The sequence below is a fragment of the Oncorhynchus masou genome, unplaced genomic scaffold (genome assembly GCF_036934945.1).
Source record: "Oncorhynchus masou masou isolate Uvic2021 unplaced genomic scaffold, UVic_Omas_1.1 unplaced_scaffold_2597, whole genome shotgun sequence".
NCBI lineage: Eukaryota > Metazoa > Chordata > Actinopteri > Salmoniformes > Salmonidae > Oncorhynchus > Oncorhynchus masou.
The window spans coordinates 7,556-23,061 of NW_027009038.1; the positions used below are offsets into that span (position 1 = coordinate 7,556).

General features: G+C 44.4%; 1 protein-coding gene across 1 annotated transcript in view; it reads right to left on the reverse strand.

The window, feature by feature from the left end:
• Window positions 1–2,906: 2,906 nt before the first annotated feature.
• Window positions 2,907–15,506, reverse strand: part of LOC135533696 (receptor-type tyrosine-protein phosphatase mu-like) — a gene marked incomplete at both ends in the record, with an annotated part of 44,570 nt that continues 31,970 nt past the window's right edge. Inside the window, one exon of the mRNA XM_064960967.1 lies at window positions 2,907–3,183. Within this exon, the coding sequence (XP_064817039.1) occupies window positions 2,907–3,183 (277 nt within the window). The remainder of the gene's footprint in view (window positions 3,184–15,506) is intronic.

Genomic DNA, 15,506 nt, shown 5'->3' on the forward strand with positions numbered 1-15,506 from the left:
TAATATCCCTAGAAGAGGTGGTGTAATATCCCTAGAAGAGTTGGTGTAATATCCCTAGAAGAGGTGGTGTAATATCCCTAGTAGCGGTGGTGTAATATCCCCAGAAGAGAGAGTGGAATATCCCTAGAAGAGGTAGTGTAATATCCCTAGAAGAGGTGGTGTAATATCCCTAGAAAAGGTAATATCCCTAGAAGAGGCAGTGTAATATCCCTAGAAGAGGTGGTGTAATATCCCTAGAAGAGGTAATATCCCTAGAAGAGGTAGTGTAATATCCCTAGAAGAGGTGATGTAATATCCCTAGAAGAGGGAGTGTAATATCCCTAGAAGAGGTAGTGTAATATCCCTAGAAGAGGTGGTGTAATATCCCTAGAAGAGGTAGTGTAATATCCCCAGAAGAGGTGGTGTAATATCCCTAGAAGAGGTGGTGTAATATCCCTAGTAGAGGTGGTGTAATATCCCCAGAAGAGAGAGTGGAATATCCCTAGAAGAGGTAGTGTAATATCCCTAGAAGAGGTGGTGTAATATCCCTAGAAGAGGTATTATCCCTAGAAGAGGTAGTGTAATATCCCTAGAAGAGGTGGTGTAATATCCCTAGAAGAGGTGGTGTAATATCCCTAGAAGAGGTGGTGTAATATCCCTTAGTAGAGGTGGTGTAATATCCCCAGAAGAGAGAGTGGAATATCCCTAGAAGAGGTAGTGTAATATCCCTAGAAGAGGTGGTGTAATATCCGTAGAAGAGGGAGTGTAATATCCCTAGAAGAGGTAGTGTAATATCCCTAGAAGAGGTGGTGTAATATCCCTAGAAGAGGTGGTGTAATATCCCTAGAAGAGGGAGTGTAATATCCCTAGAAGAGGTGGTGTAATATCCCTAGAAGAGGGAGTGTAATATCCCTAGAAGAGGTGGAGTAATGTCCCTAGAAGAGGTGGTGTAATATCCCTAGAAGAGGTGGTGTAATATCCCTAGAAGAGGTGGTGTAATATCCTAGAATAGGTGGAGTAATGTCCCTAGAAGAGGTGGTGTAATATCCCTAGAAGAGGTAATGTAATATCCCTAGAAGAGGTAATATCCCTAGAAGAGGTGGTGTAATATCCCTAGAAGACGGAGTGTAATATCCCTAGAAGAGGTGGTGTAATATCCCTAGAAGAGGTGGTGTAATATCCCTAGAAGACGGAGTGTAATATCCCTAGAAGAGGTAGTGTAATATCCCTAGAAGAGGTGGTGTAATATCCCTAGAAGAGGTAGTGTAATATCCCTAGAAGAGGTGGTGTAATATCCCTAGAAGAGGTAGTGTAATATCCCTAGAAGAGGTGGTGTAATATCCCTAGAAGAGGTATTATCCCTAGACGAGGTAGTGTAATATCCCTAGAAGAGGTGGTGTAATATCCCTAGAAGAGGTAATATCCCTAGACGAGGTAGTGTAATATCCCTAGAAGAGGTAGTGTAATATCCCTAGAAGAGGTGGTGTAATATCCCTAGAAGAGGTGATATCCTAGAAGAGGTGATATCCCTAGACGAGGTAATGTAATATCCCTAGAAGAGGTATTATCCCTAGAAGAGGTAGTGTAATATCCCTAGAAGAGGTAGTGTAATATCCCTAGAAGAGGTAATATCCCTAGAAGAGGTAATATCCCTAGAAGAGGTAATATCCCTAGAAGAGGTAATGTAATATCCCTAGAAGAGGTGGTGTAATATCCCTAGAAGAGGTAGTGTAATATCCCTAGAAGAGGTGGTGTAATATCCCTAGAAGAGGGAGTGTAATATCCCTAGAATAGGTGGTGTAATATCCCTAGAAGAGGTGATGTAATATCCCTAGAATAGGTGGAGTAATGTCCCTAGAAGAGGTGGTGTAATATCCCTAGAAGAGGTAATGTAATATCCCTAGAAGAGGTAATATCCCTAGAAGAGGTGGTGTAATATTCCTAGAAGACGGAGTGTAATATCCCTAGAAGAGGTGGTGTAATATCCCTAGAAGAGGTGGTGTAATATCCCTAGAAGACGGAGTGTAATATCCCTAGAAGAGGTAGTGTAATATCCCTAGAAGAGGTGGTGTAATATCCCTAGAAGAGGTAGTGTAATATCCCTAGAAGAGGTGGTGTAATATCCCTAGAAGAGGTAGTGTAATATCCCTAGAAGAGGTGGTGTAATATCCCTAGAAGAGGTAATATCCATAGACGAGGTAGTGTAACATCCCTAGAAGAGGTAGTGTAATATCCCTAGAAGAGGTGGTGTAATATCCCTAGAAGAGGTGGTGTAATATCCCTAGAAGAGGTAGTGTAATATCCCTAGACGAGGTAGTGTAATATCCCTAGAAGAGGTAGTGTAATATCCCTAGAAGAGGTGGTGTAATATCCCTAGAAGAGGTGGTGTAATATCCCTAGAAGAGGTAATATCCCTAGAAGAGGTGGTGTAATATCCCTAGAAGAGGTAGTGTAATATCCCTAGACGAGGTAGTGTAATATCCCTAGAAGAGGTATTATCCCTAGAAGAGGTAGTGTAATATCCCTAGAAGAGGTAGTGTAATATCCCTAGAAGAGGTAGTGTAATATCCCTAGACGAGGTGGTGTAATATCCCTAGAAGAGGTAGTGTAATATCCCTAGAAGAGGTAGTGTAATATCCCTAGACGAGGTGGTGTAATATCCCTAGAAGAGGTGGTGTAATATCCCTAGACGAGGTAGTGTAATATCCCTAGAAGAGGTAGTGTAATATCCCTAGAAGAGGTAGTGTAATATCCCTAGAAGAGGTATTATCCCTAGAAGAGGTGGTGTAATATCCCTAGACGAGGTAGTGTAATATCCCTAGAAGAGGTGGTGTAATATCCCTAGAAGAGGTGGTGTAATATCCCTAGACGAGGTAGTGTAATATCCCTAGAAGAGGTAGTGTAATATCCCTAGAAGAGGTACCCACCCCGTTAGCAGTGCTGACCGCCTGGTAGTAGATGCTGTAGCTCTTCTGGGGCAGTAGGGGGGCATTCCAGTATCCACCGTAGGTCTTGTTGTCTCCCACAGTGAAGGGTTGAGGAGCCTGTAGCCCTACGGCGGGGAACTCAGCTGTGAAGTAGTACCCAGAGTTCAGGACGGTGGAGTTCTGGAAGTGGATGGGGACAGGGTAACAGCGGAGAATCTCAACCGCTCCCCTCCTCGCCCTCCGAGGCCTCTCCTCTTCTACCACCACCTGGTATACACTGAGGGGAGAAAGAGGGGAGAGAAGGAGGGGATAGGGGGGAAAAGGAGGGGAGAGGGGTAGAAGGAGGAGAGAGGGGGCAGAAGGAGGAGAGAGGGGGAGAAGGAGGAGAGAGGGGGAGAAGGAGGCGAGAGGGGTAGAAGGAGGGGAGAGGGGCAGAAGGGGGAGAGAGAGGGGGAGAATGATGGGAGAGAGGGGGAGAAGGAGGGAAGAGAGGGGGATAAGGAGGGGAGAGAGGTGAGAGAAGGAGTGAAGAGAGGGGGCAAAAGGAGAGGAGAGGGGGCAGAAGGAGGAGAGAGGGGGAGAAGGAGGAGAGAGGGGTACAAGGAGGCGAGATGGGTACAAGGAGGGGAGAGGGGGCAGAAGGGGGAAAGAGAGGGGGAGAATGAGGGGAGAGAGGGGGATAAGGAGGGGAGAGAGGGGGATAAGGAGGGAGAGAGGGGGAGAAGGAGGGAAGAGAGGGGGATAAGGAGGGGAGAGAGGGGGATAAGGAGGGGAGAGAGGGGGAGAAGGAGGGGAGAGAGGGGGATAAGGAGGGGAGAGAAGGAGTGAAGAGAGGGGGCAAAAGGAGGGGAGAGGGGGCAGAAGGGGGAAAGAGAGGGGGAGAAGGAGGGGAGAGAAGGAGGGGAGAGAGGGGGAGAAGGAGGGAGGAGAGGGGGAGAGAGGGGGATAAGGAGGGGAGAGGGGGAGAAGGAGGGGAGAGAGGGGGAGAAGGAGGGAGGAGAGGGGGAGAGAGGGGGATAAGGAGGGAGAGGGGGAGAAGGAGGGGAGAGAGGGGGAGAAGGAGGGGAGAGAGGGGGAGAAGGAGGGAGGAGAGGGGGAGAGAGGGGATAAGGAGGGGAGAGAAGGAGGGGAGAGAGGGGGATAAGGAGGGAGAGAGGGGAGAGAAGGAGGGGAGAGAGGGGGAGGAGAGGGAGAGGGGGAGAAGGAGGGGGGAGAGAGGGGGAGAAGGAGGGGAGAGAGGGGGATAAGGAGGGGAGAGAGGGGAGAGAAGGAGGGAGAGAGGGGGAGAAGGAGGGAGGAGAGGGGGAGAGAGGGGGATAAGGAGGGGAGAGAAGGAGGGAGAGAGGGGGAGAAGGAGGGGGAGGAGAGAGAGGGGGATAAGGAGGGGAGAGGGGGAGAAGGAGGGGAGAGGGGGGGAGAAGGAGGGAGGAGAGGGGGAGAGAGGGGGATAAGGAGGGGAGAGGGGGAGAAGGAGGGAGAGAGGGGGAGAAGGAGGGGGAGAGAGGGGGAGAAGAGGGAGGGAGGGAGAGGGGGAGAGAGGGGGATAAGGAGGGGAGAGAAGGAGGGGGGAGAGAGGGGGATAAGGAGGGAGAGAGGGGAGAGAAGGAGGGGAGAGAGGGGGAGGAGAGGAGAGGGGGAGAAGGAGGGGAGAGAGGGGGAGAAGGAGGGGAGAGAGGGGGAGAAGGAGGGAGGAGAGGGGGAGAGAGGGGGATAAGGAGGGGAGAGAAGGAGGGGGAGAGAGGGGGATAAGGAGGGAGAGAGGGGAGAGAAGGAGGAAAGAGAGGGGAGAAGGAGGGAGGAGAGGGGGAGAGAGGGGGATAAGGAGGGGATAGAGGGGAGAGAAGGAGTGGAGAGAGGGGGGAGAGAGGGAGGGGAGAGAGGGGGAGAAGGAGGAGAGAGGGGGAGGAGGGGAGAGAGGAGAGAGAATGAGGGGAGAGAAGGAGGGGAGATAGGGGGAGAAGGAGGGAGAGAGGGGGAGCGAAGGAGGGGAGAGGGGGAGAAGGAGGGGAGAGAGGGGGATAAGGAGGGGAGAGAGGGGAGAGAAGGAGTGGAGAGAGGGGAGAGAGGGAGGGGAGAGAGGGGGAGAAGGAGGGGAGAGAGGAGAGAGAAGGAGGGGGGAGGGAGGGGGAGAGAAGGAGGGGAGAGAGGGGGAGAAGGGGGAGCGAAGGAGGGGAGAGGGAGAGAAGAGCGGGAGAGAGGGGAGAGAAGGAGGGGAGAGGGGGAGAAGGAGGGGAGAGAAGGGAGAGAAGGAGGGGAGAGGGGGAGAAGGAGGGGAGAGGGGGAGAAGGAGGGGAGAGGGGGAGAAGGAGGGGAGAGAAGGAGGGGAGAGGGGGAGAAGGATGGGAGAGAAGGGGGAGAAGGAGGGGAGAGGGGGAGAAGGAGGGGAGAGAGGGGGAGAAGGATGGGAGAGGGGGAGAAGGAGGGGAGAGGGGGAGAAGGAGGGGAGAGGGGGAGAAGGAGGGGAGAGGGGGAGAAGGAGGGGAGAGAGGGGGAGGAGGGGTTAGGAGAATATGGGGGGATACGTGAATACAGTATTCAAGAATAAACAAAGCAGATTTCAAAAATAAATTATTTGTTCGATTTTAAAACTAATTTGTTTTAATTTGCTTACCAAGAAACCCAGTTAAACCTGTAATACTTTATCTTTAAAGGGACAATTCTAAAATGTTGGTGTGTGGTTTCTGTGGTTTCACTTCAACATTGGGGGGACTAGACCACTGTGGTTTCACTTCAACATTGGGGGGACTAGACCACTGTGGTTTCACTTCAACATTGGGGGGACTAGACCACTGTGGTTTCACTTCAACATTGGGGGGACTAGACCACTGTGGTTGTAACTCAGTATTAGGAATGTGTTCCTCATTTTTTGTACACTCAGTGTATTAAGACAAAATGGTGAATTAAGACAGAGAACACTGAGGAGAGCTAGTATTTTATACATTCAGTAGCTATTAATAACGACAGGCATCTGGGAAAAGGCCATTAGAGGCAGAGGGAGGCACTAGTAGTTAACATAGATTTATGTAATTTAATCAACTATATTTATACACTGTTCATTTTATATTCCCAGATAACCTTTCAAACACACGTTTTTCAGACAAACCTGGAATATATTAGATATATTAGAACATCCTAAAGTCAGATTCCCATTCTGTTAATAATCATCTTTACGGTCGATTGGTTGTTGGCTTTAGCTCGCAGCGTATGGCCTGACCTCACTGTGCTGTAGTCTAGGCTCAGAATTAGATGTTCTTTATTTGTTTGTTCCAACATGGGTTTCTGTCAAAGTTACATTGTTGCAATTACAGTGGAGGTGATGATGTCACAACGGGATCTAAAGAATGTCGAGGAAATCCCAGTGGGACGGAATGTCAGTCGACAGAATGGTTGTCCACCAGAAGTCACCATGTCCTTGTTCAGCAAACTCTGTAACTTAGAATAGAGTGGTGAGAGGATTTGTTATTTTTTTTGTCTCTCGTCTTCGGCCAAGTTTTCCTAGACTATTTCACATATACACTCGCAGACTGTGAATGTCTTTAGTTTTGTAGATGTCTTAACCATTTGTACTGTATTCACCTTGCGCTGCACGTAGCTGGTCTATAGAGTCTAACTATTCGTGACATTCGGTTCACACTGCCCGCCTGAATGGTCTCGTAGAGATTTTCTTCTTCTCTGTTGAAAGTTTCAGAGTTTCAGAGTCCTTCCGTCCGTACCTTTTAGCTCGCGCAGTCAGTCTCGTTGGCCTAATGTCTAATTTTGTCACGAATCCTATTTAATTAAGCACTCTGTGAAAAAGGGGCGTTCCCTCCTTTCGTCATAATGTGTTGGGTGTGGTCACTGTGTTTTACGTGGGTGTGGTCACTGTGTTTAACGTGGGTGTGGTCACTGTGTTTTACGTGGGTGTGGTCACTGTGTTTTACGTGGGTGTGGTCACTGTGTTTAACGTGGGTGTGGTCACTGTGTTTTACGTGGGTGTGGTCACTGTGTTTTACGTGGGTGTGGTCACTGTGTTTATGTGGGTGTGGTCACTGTGTTTTACGTGGGTGTGGTCACGGACTGGTTAAGACATCATATGAAAAACTATTATCTCATTTCAAAGGCTAAATTCACATTACATCTTCTCACAAATAGTTTCATATTTAATCATATAAGTTCCACAACATTTGGATGTGACCCTGACAAATATATAGATTCAGAGATACAGTTATGTTGTTATCCCAAAACAACAACTGATCGGACTCCCGGGTGGCGCAGTGGGTAAGGGCTCTGTACTGCAGCGCCAGCTGTGTCACCAGAGACTCTGGGTTCTGTATACAACTTAAATATTGACTTAAAGTAAAGTAATGTGACTAAATGAGGAAGCTATAAGGCCAGAGGGGGAATGTTGAACATTGAAATTGTTCAATGGGCCTCCTGGGTGGTGCAGTGGTTAACTCTTGAAACTCCCCATCCCGGATCCGGGATCGTGACTAAAGCCTCAGGCTCATTAGCATAACGCAACGTTAACGATTTCTGAAAATCGCAAATAAAATGAAAATAATGCGTCTGCTCTCAAGCTTAGCCTTTTCTTAACAACACTGTCATCTCAGATTTTCAAAATATGCTTTTGAACCATAGAAATTGACTAATTTGTGTAAGAGTATGCAAAGCTAGCTTAGCATTTTGAGTAGCATTTAGCACGCAACATTTTCACAAAAACCAGATAACCAAATAAATAAAATAATTTACCTTTGAAGAGCTTCGGATGTTTTCAATGAGGAGACTCTCAGTTACATACCAAATGCGCAGTTTTTCCTGAAAGCGTCTGTGTGTAGGAGAAATCGTTCCGTTTTGTACATCGCATCTGGCTACCGAAACGAACCGAAAATTCAGTCACCTACAACGTCAAACTTTTTCCGAATTAACTCCATAATATCGACCGAAACATGGCAAACGTTGTTTGGAATCAATCCTCAAGGTGTTTTTTCACATATCTCTTCATGGAGAGATATGGAAGCTTGCATTCTTCTCTAAATTCCATGGAAAAATACTTGCAGCTGACTTTTGCGCACCAATTTCGGCGCAGGACACCGGGCGGACACCTGGTAAATGTGGTCTCTTATGGTCAATCTTCCAATGATCTGCCTACAAATACATCACAATGCTGCAGACACCTTGGGGAAACGACAGAAAGGGCAGACTTACTCCTCTCGCATTCACAGCCATATAAGGAGACAATGGAAAACAGAGCCTCAAAAATCCTGCTCATTTCCTGGATGCCGTCTCATCTTGGTTTTGCCTGAAGCTCACGTTCTAGGGCACGCACAGAAAATATCTTGGTAGTTCTGGACACGTCAGAGTGTTTTCTTTCGAAAGCTATCAATTATATGCATAGTCGAGCATCTTTTTGTGACAAAATATCTTGTTTAAAACGGGAACGTTTTTCATCCAAAAATGAAATAGCGCCCCCAGAGCATCAAGAGGTTTTAAGGGTGCTGTAGTGCAGCGCCAGCTGCGCCACCAGAGACTCTGGGTTCGCGCGCCCAGGCTCTGTCATAACCGGCCGCGACTGGGAGGTCCGTGGGGCGACACACAATTGGCCTAGCGTCGTCCGGGTTAGGGAGGGGTTGGCCGGTAGGGATATCCGCACCAGTGACTCCTGTGGCGGGCCAGGCGCAGTGCGCGCTAACCAAGGTTGCCAGGTGCACGGTGTTTCCTCCAACACATTGGTGTGGCTGGCTTCCGGGTTGGATGCGCGCTGTGTTAAGAAGCTGTGTGGCCTGGTAGGGTTGTGTATCGGAGGACGCATGACCTTCAACCTTCGTCTCTCCCGGGCCCGTACAGGAGTTGTAGCGATGAGACAAGATAGTAGCTATTAAAACAATTGGATACCACGAAATTGGGGAGAAAAAGGGGTAAAAAAAAACAAGACACTGTTGTTTTTTAACCCCTAGGTTCTCTACCTCAATACTCCAGTAGTGAAGGGGACATTTCCGCAAGGAATTCATACAACCGTCATAATACTCTGGGAGAGGAGAGGAGAGGAGAGGAGAGGAGAGAGAGAGAGAGAGAGAGAGAGAGAGAGAGAGAGAGAGAGAGAGAGAGAGAGAGAGAGAGAGAGAGAGAGAGAGAGAGAGAGAGAGAGAGAGAGAGAGAGAGAGAGAGAGAGAGAGAGAGAGAGAGAGAGAGAGAGAGAGAGAGAGAGAGAGAGAGAGAGAGAGAGAGAGAGAGAGAGAGAGAGAGAGAGACCCAGAGAGAGGGAGACCCAGAGAGAGGGAGACCCAGAGAGAGAGAGAGAGAGAGAGAGAGGGAGAGAGAGAGGGAGACCCAGAGAGAGAGATAGAGAGAGAGAGGGAGAGAGAGAGAGAGAGAGAGAGAGAGTGAGGAATCTGGTGCCTATCCAAAAGGGCAGGTCATGACAGGACAATGACCCAACACACCTCCAGGCTGTGTAATGGCTAACTGACCAAGAAGGAGAGTGATGGGGTGCGGCATCAAATGACCTGGCCTCCACAATCACCCGACCTCAACCCAATTGAGATTGGAAAAGCATTCCTCATGAAGCTGGTTGAGAGAATATCAAGAGTGTGCCAAGCTGTCATCAAGGCAAAGGGTGGCTACTATAAAGAATCTAAAATCTAAAATATATTTTGATTTATTTAACACTTTTTGGTTACTACATGATTCCATATGTGTTATTTCATAGTTGTGATGTTCTACATTCTACAATGTAGAAAATAGTAAAAATTAAGAAAAACCCTTGAATGAGACATTTTGACTGGTACTGTACATGCCTGTGAGCAAAGCAACCGGCCTCACAAGACTCATCTACAGTTCCCTACAAAGGGCTTGCAGTTCCCGACAAAGGGCTTGCAGTTCCCGACAAAGGGCTTGCAGTTCCCGACAAAGGGCTTGCAGTTCCCGACAAAGGGCTTGCAGTTCCCTACAAAGGGCTTGCAGTTCCCTACAAAGGGCTTGCAGTTCCCTACAAAGGGCTTGCAGTTGACGTACGACGACTCCCGAAGGCCGGGTTGGAAGCCCACCGCATTCATGCTTCAGACAAAAAACAGCCGAGTGACCTTACCCCAAACTGCATGATAACTGTGCCTAAAAACTAGTTGATCCATCACCACGGTCATTTTCTGTGGAGTATTTGGCCTCTCTCACAAAGCAGGAAAGACAACGGCTATTTGTTATATCAGAGATGTTACTTTACTTTGCACGGGGGGAAAAAATGTGGTCTTTAATACGATGGTTGCCTCGGTCTACTCTACACTGACACTGATAACAGATCAATAAAAATGACCTTGTCTTCAATGCAACCATGTCATGAAGGCTGAACAGGGTTCCTGGCTAAAAGGGGATTCAGATTTACTCAAATTAGCGTCAAAAGTAATTTCCGTGCATTTTAGCTGAATATTATGTTGCTATATCTCTCTGTCCTCCATTCTCCTCATAATGTTCTCCCAGAAAGGTATCTCTATCCCGAGTAGCCTAATCTCCCTTCTCTGACAGCTGAAACTGCTAGCTAATCCTTTCACCTTAATCTCCCCTCTCTGACAGCTGAAACTGCTAGCTAATCCTTTCACCTTAATCTCCCTTCTCTGACAGCTGAAACCGCTAGCTAATCCTTTCACCTTAATCTCCCTTCTCTGACAGCTGAAACCGCTAGCTAATCCTTTCACCTTAATCTCCCTTCTCTGACAGCTGAAACTGCTAGCTAATCCTTTCACCTTAATCTCCCTTCTCTGACAGCTGACACTGCTAGCTAATCCTTTCACCTTAATCTCCCTTCTCTGACAGCTGAAACTGCTAGCTAATCCTTTCACCTTAATCTCCCTTCTCTGACAGCTGACACTGCTAGCTAATCCTTTCACCTTAATCTCCCTTCTCTGACAGCTGACATTGCTAGCTAATCCTTTCACCCTCTTCCATGGCTGTTAGATAGCTACATAGCTACAAATGCATGTCGAGTTACAATGATAAATACATCAAGATAGCTAGCTAACTAGCTAATATGAAGTTAGCAAGCCGGTGATATTTAATTCACTTAGCTAGCTATACAGTATGCAAAGTTAGCGAACTAGCGAACGTTACATTAGCAGCTCATTTGAGGTAGCCTGCACACTAAGTTTCTATTGCAAGCTAACGAGCTAATAATTAATTGTTTTCTCACCGCCTCCATTTTCTGGGTTCTTAAAAAATAACTAAATAAAGGGCAATCTTCCGGAAGTTTCCGGTTGTAGCAAAATGCAGCCGGCCATGCGGACAATTGGAGGACGTCCAATAGACAGACTTAGGTCTGACTTTTAAATGAAAAACCACTGTACTTCAGAACAAACTTCTTTTAGATTTCTTTCTGTTGTTGTTCCATGTAGTGAATCTGTAATTCAATGCTTTTGTATGGGTTAATAGCAGTAAGGCCAAATACACATTTCCATCAAATATTATTATTATTATTATTTTATTCTTTATCCTTCAAGGGATCTTAAAATTCTAAATCAAACCGCTACATGATCCTTAGTATGACCTTCTTAAAACAATTCCATATTGTTTAGTAGAACCCCCCCCCCCCCACTAACAGGTGTGATAGTTAACATACTAACAGGTGTGATCGTTAACATACTAACAGGTGTGATAGTTAACAAACTAACAGGTGAGATAGTTAACATACTAACAGGTGTGATAGTTAACATACTAACAGGTGTGATAGTTAACATACTACCAGGTGTGATAGTTAACATACTACCAGGTGTGATAGTTAACATACTAACAGGTGTGATCGTTAACATACTACCAGGTGTGATAGTTAACATACTAACAGGTGTGATAGTTAACATACTACCAGGTGTGATAGTTAACATACTAACAGGTGTGATAGTTAACATACTAACAGGTGTGATAGTTAACATACTAACAGGTGTGATAGTTAACATACTACCAGGTGTGATAGTTAACATACTACCAGGTGTGATAGTTAACATACTACCAGGTGTGATCATTAACATACTAACAGGTGAGATAGTTAACATACTAACAGGTGTGATAGTTAACATACTAACATGTGTGATAGTTAACATACTAACAGGTGTGATCGTTAACATACTAACAGGTGTGATCGTTAACATACTAACAGGTGAGATAGTTAACATACTAACAGGTGTGATCGTTAACATACTAACAGGTGTGATAGTTAACATACTAACAGGTGTGATAGTTAACATACTAACAGGTGTGATAGTTAACATACTAACAGGTGTGATAGTTAACATACTAACAGGTGTGATAGTTAACATACTAACAGGTGTGATAGTTAACATACTAACAGGTGTGATAGTTAACATACTAACAGGTGTGATAGTTAACATACTAACAGGTGAGATAGTTAACATACTAACAGGTGTGATAGTTAAAATACTAACAGGTGTGATAGTTAACATACTAACAGGTGAGATAGTTAACATACTAACAGGTGAGATAGTTAACATACTACCAGGTGAGATAGTTAACATACTACCAGGTGTGATAGTTAACATACTAACAGGTGAGATAGTTAACATACTAACAGGTGTGATAGTTAACATACTAACAGGTGAGATAGTTAACATACTACCAGGTGTGATAGTTAACAAACTAACAGGTGAGATAGTTAACATACTAACAGGTGTGATAGTTAACATACTAACAGGTGTGATAGTTAACATACTAACAGGTGTGATAGTTAACATACTAACAGGTGTGATAGTTAACATACTAACAGGTGTGATAGTTAACATACTAACAGGTGTGATAGTTAACATACTAACAGGTGAGATAGTTAACATACTAACAGGTGTGATAGTTAAAATACTAACAGGTGTGATAGTTAACATACTAACAGGTGAGATAGTTAACATACTAACAGGTGAGATAGTTAACATACTACCAGGTGAGATAGTTAACATACTACCAGGTGTGATAGTTAACATACTAACAGGTGAGATAGTTAACATACTAACAGGTGTGATAGTTAACATACTAACAGGTGAGATAGTTAACATACTACCAGGTGTGATAGTTAACAAACTAACAGGTGAGATAGTTAACATACTAACAGGTGTGATAGTTAACATACTAACAGGTGTGATAGTTAACATACTAACAGGTGTGATAGTTAACATACTAACAGGTGTGATAGTTAACATACTAACAGGTGTGATAGTTAACATACTAACAGGTTTGATAGTTAACATACTAACGCTGCTGTTGCTGTCTACAGGACAGACACTTAATCTCCCTGCTAAGGAGGAAATTCAGACAGAGGGATCTCTGTGAGGGGCTGTGTGAGGCTCAGTGGGAGGGGAGGGGGGGGGGCTGGGGAGTGTTTGAACTAAACACAGAGGCCTCCACTGAGAGGAAATGAAAAGAGATGGTGACCTCTGAGAGTTTGAATAATGAACAAGTCAAGAGACAAAAAGAGGGCATAAAAGGGGAAATAGTGCTATAGAGGAGAGTGAGTTGAGGGCTGTGTCATCACGGCGTGCAGGGTTTCTTCTATTTTCTATTAGAGAGGGACAGTCAGAGGTGGTAGCCAGTCAAGGTCTGAGGATGGAAAACCATCTCTCCTGTGTTTTTACATTACGTCACATTCTTCAAGAATCAACGGGAATATATGTTTATATATATCGTTGATTTATAACTCGAACTGCAGATTTCCTCTTTAAAGCAGACCAATGAGAACATATGCCTTTATTTGACAGGTTATCACTCATGTTTAGACTGGTTATCACTCATGTAGAGACTGGTTATCACTAATGTAGAGACTGGTTATCACTAATGTTTCGACTGGTTATCACTCATGTAGAGACCGGTTATCACTAATGTAGAGACTGGTTATCACTAATGTTTCGACTGGTTATCACTCATGTAGAGACCGGTTATCACTAATGTAGAGACTGGTTATCACTAATGTTTAGACTGGTTATCACTCATGTAGAGACCGGTTATCACTAATGTAGAGACTGGTTATCACTAATGTAGAGACTGGTTATCACTCATGTAGAGACCGGTTATCACTAATGTAGAGACTGGTTATCACTAATGTAGAGACTGGTTATCACTAATGTAGAGACTGGTTATCATGAATGTAGAGACTGGTTATCACTAATGTGGAGACTGGTTATCACTAATGTAGAGACAGGTTATCATTAATGTAGAGACATGTTATCATTAATGTAGAGACATGTTATCATTAATGTAGAGACTGGTTATCACTAATGTGGAGACTGGTTATCACTAATGTAGAGACTGGTTATCACTAATGTTTAGACTGGTTATCATTAATGTAGAGACTGGTTATCACTAATGTAGAAACTTGTTATCACTAATGTAGAGACTGGTTATCACTAATGTAGAGACTGGTTATCACTAATGTTTAGACTGGTTATCACTAATGTAGAGACTGGTTATCACTAATGTAGAGACTGGTTATCACTAATGTAGAGACAGGTTATCATTAATGTAGAGACATGTTATCATTAATGTAGAGACATGTTATCATTAATGTAGAGACAGGTTATCACTAATGTGGAGACTGGTTATCACTAATGTGGAGACTGGTTATCACTAATGTAGAGACATGTTATCACTAATGTAGAAACGTGTTATCACTAATGTAGAGACTGGTTATCACTAATGTAGAGACTGGTTATCACTAATGTTTCGACTGGTTATCACTCATGTAGAGACCGGTTATCACTAATGTAGAGACTGGTTATCACTAATGTTTAGACTGGTTATCACTCATGTAGAGACCGGTTATCACTAATGTAGAGACCGGTTATCACTAATGTAGAGACTGGTTATCACTCATGTAGAGACCGGTTATCACTAATGTAGAGACTGGTTATCACTAATGTGGAGACTGGTTATCATGAATGTAGAGACTGGTTATCACTAATGTGGAGACTGGTTATCACTAATGTAGAGACAGGTTATCATTAATGTAGAGACATGTTATCATTAATGTAGAGACATGTTATCATTAATGTAGAGACTGGTTATCACTAATGTAGAGACTGGTTATCACTAATGTTTAGACTGGTTATCATTAATGTAGAGACTGGTTATCACTAATGTAGAAACTTGTTATCACTAATGTAGAGACTGGTTATCACTAATGTTTAGACTGGTTATCATTAATGTAGAGACTGGTTATCACTAATGTAGAGACATGTTATCATTAATGTAGAGACATGTTATCATTAATGTAGAGACTGGTTATCACTAATGTGGAGACTGGTTATCACTAATGTAGAGACTGGTTATCACTAATGTTTAGACTGGTTATCATTAATGTAGAGACTGGTTATCACTAATGTAGAAACTTGTTATCACTAATGTAGAGACTGGTTATCACTAATGTAGAGAGTGGTCATCACTAATGTTTAGACTGGTTATCATTAATGTAGAGACTGGTTATCCCTAATGTAGAGACTGGTTATCACTAATGTTTAGACTGGTTATCATTAATGTAGAGACTGGTTATCACTAATGTAGAGACTTTTTATCACTAATGTAGAGACTGGTTATCACTAATGTTTAGACTGGTTATCATTAATGTAGAGACTGGTTATCACTAAT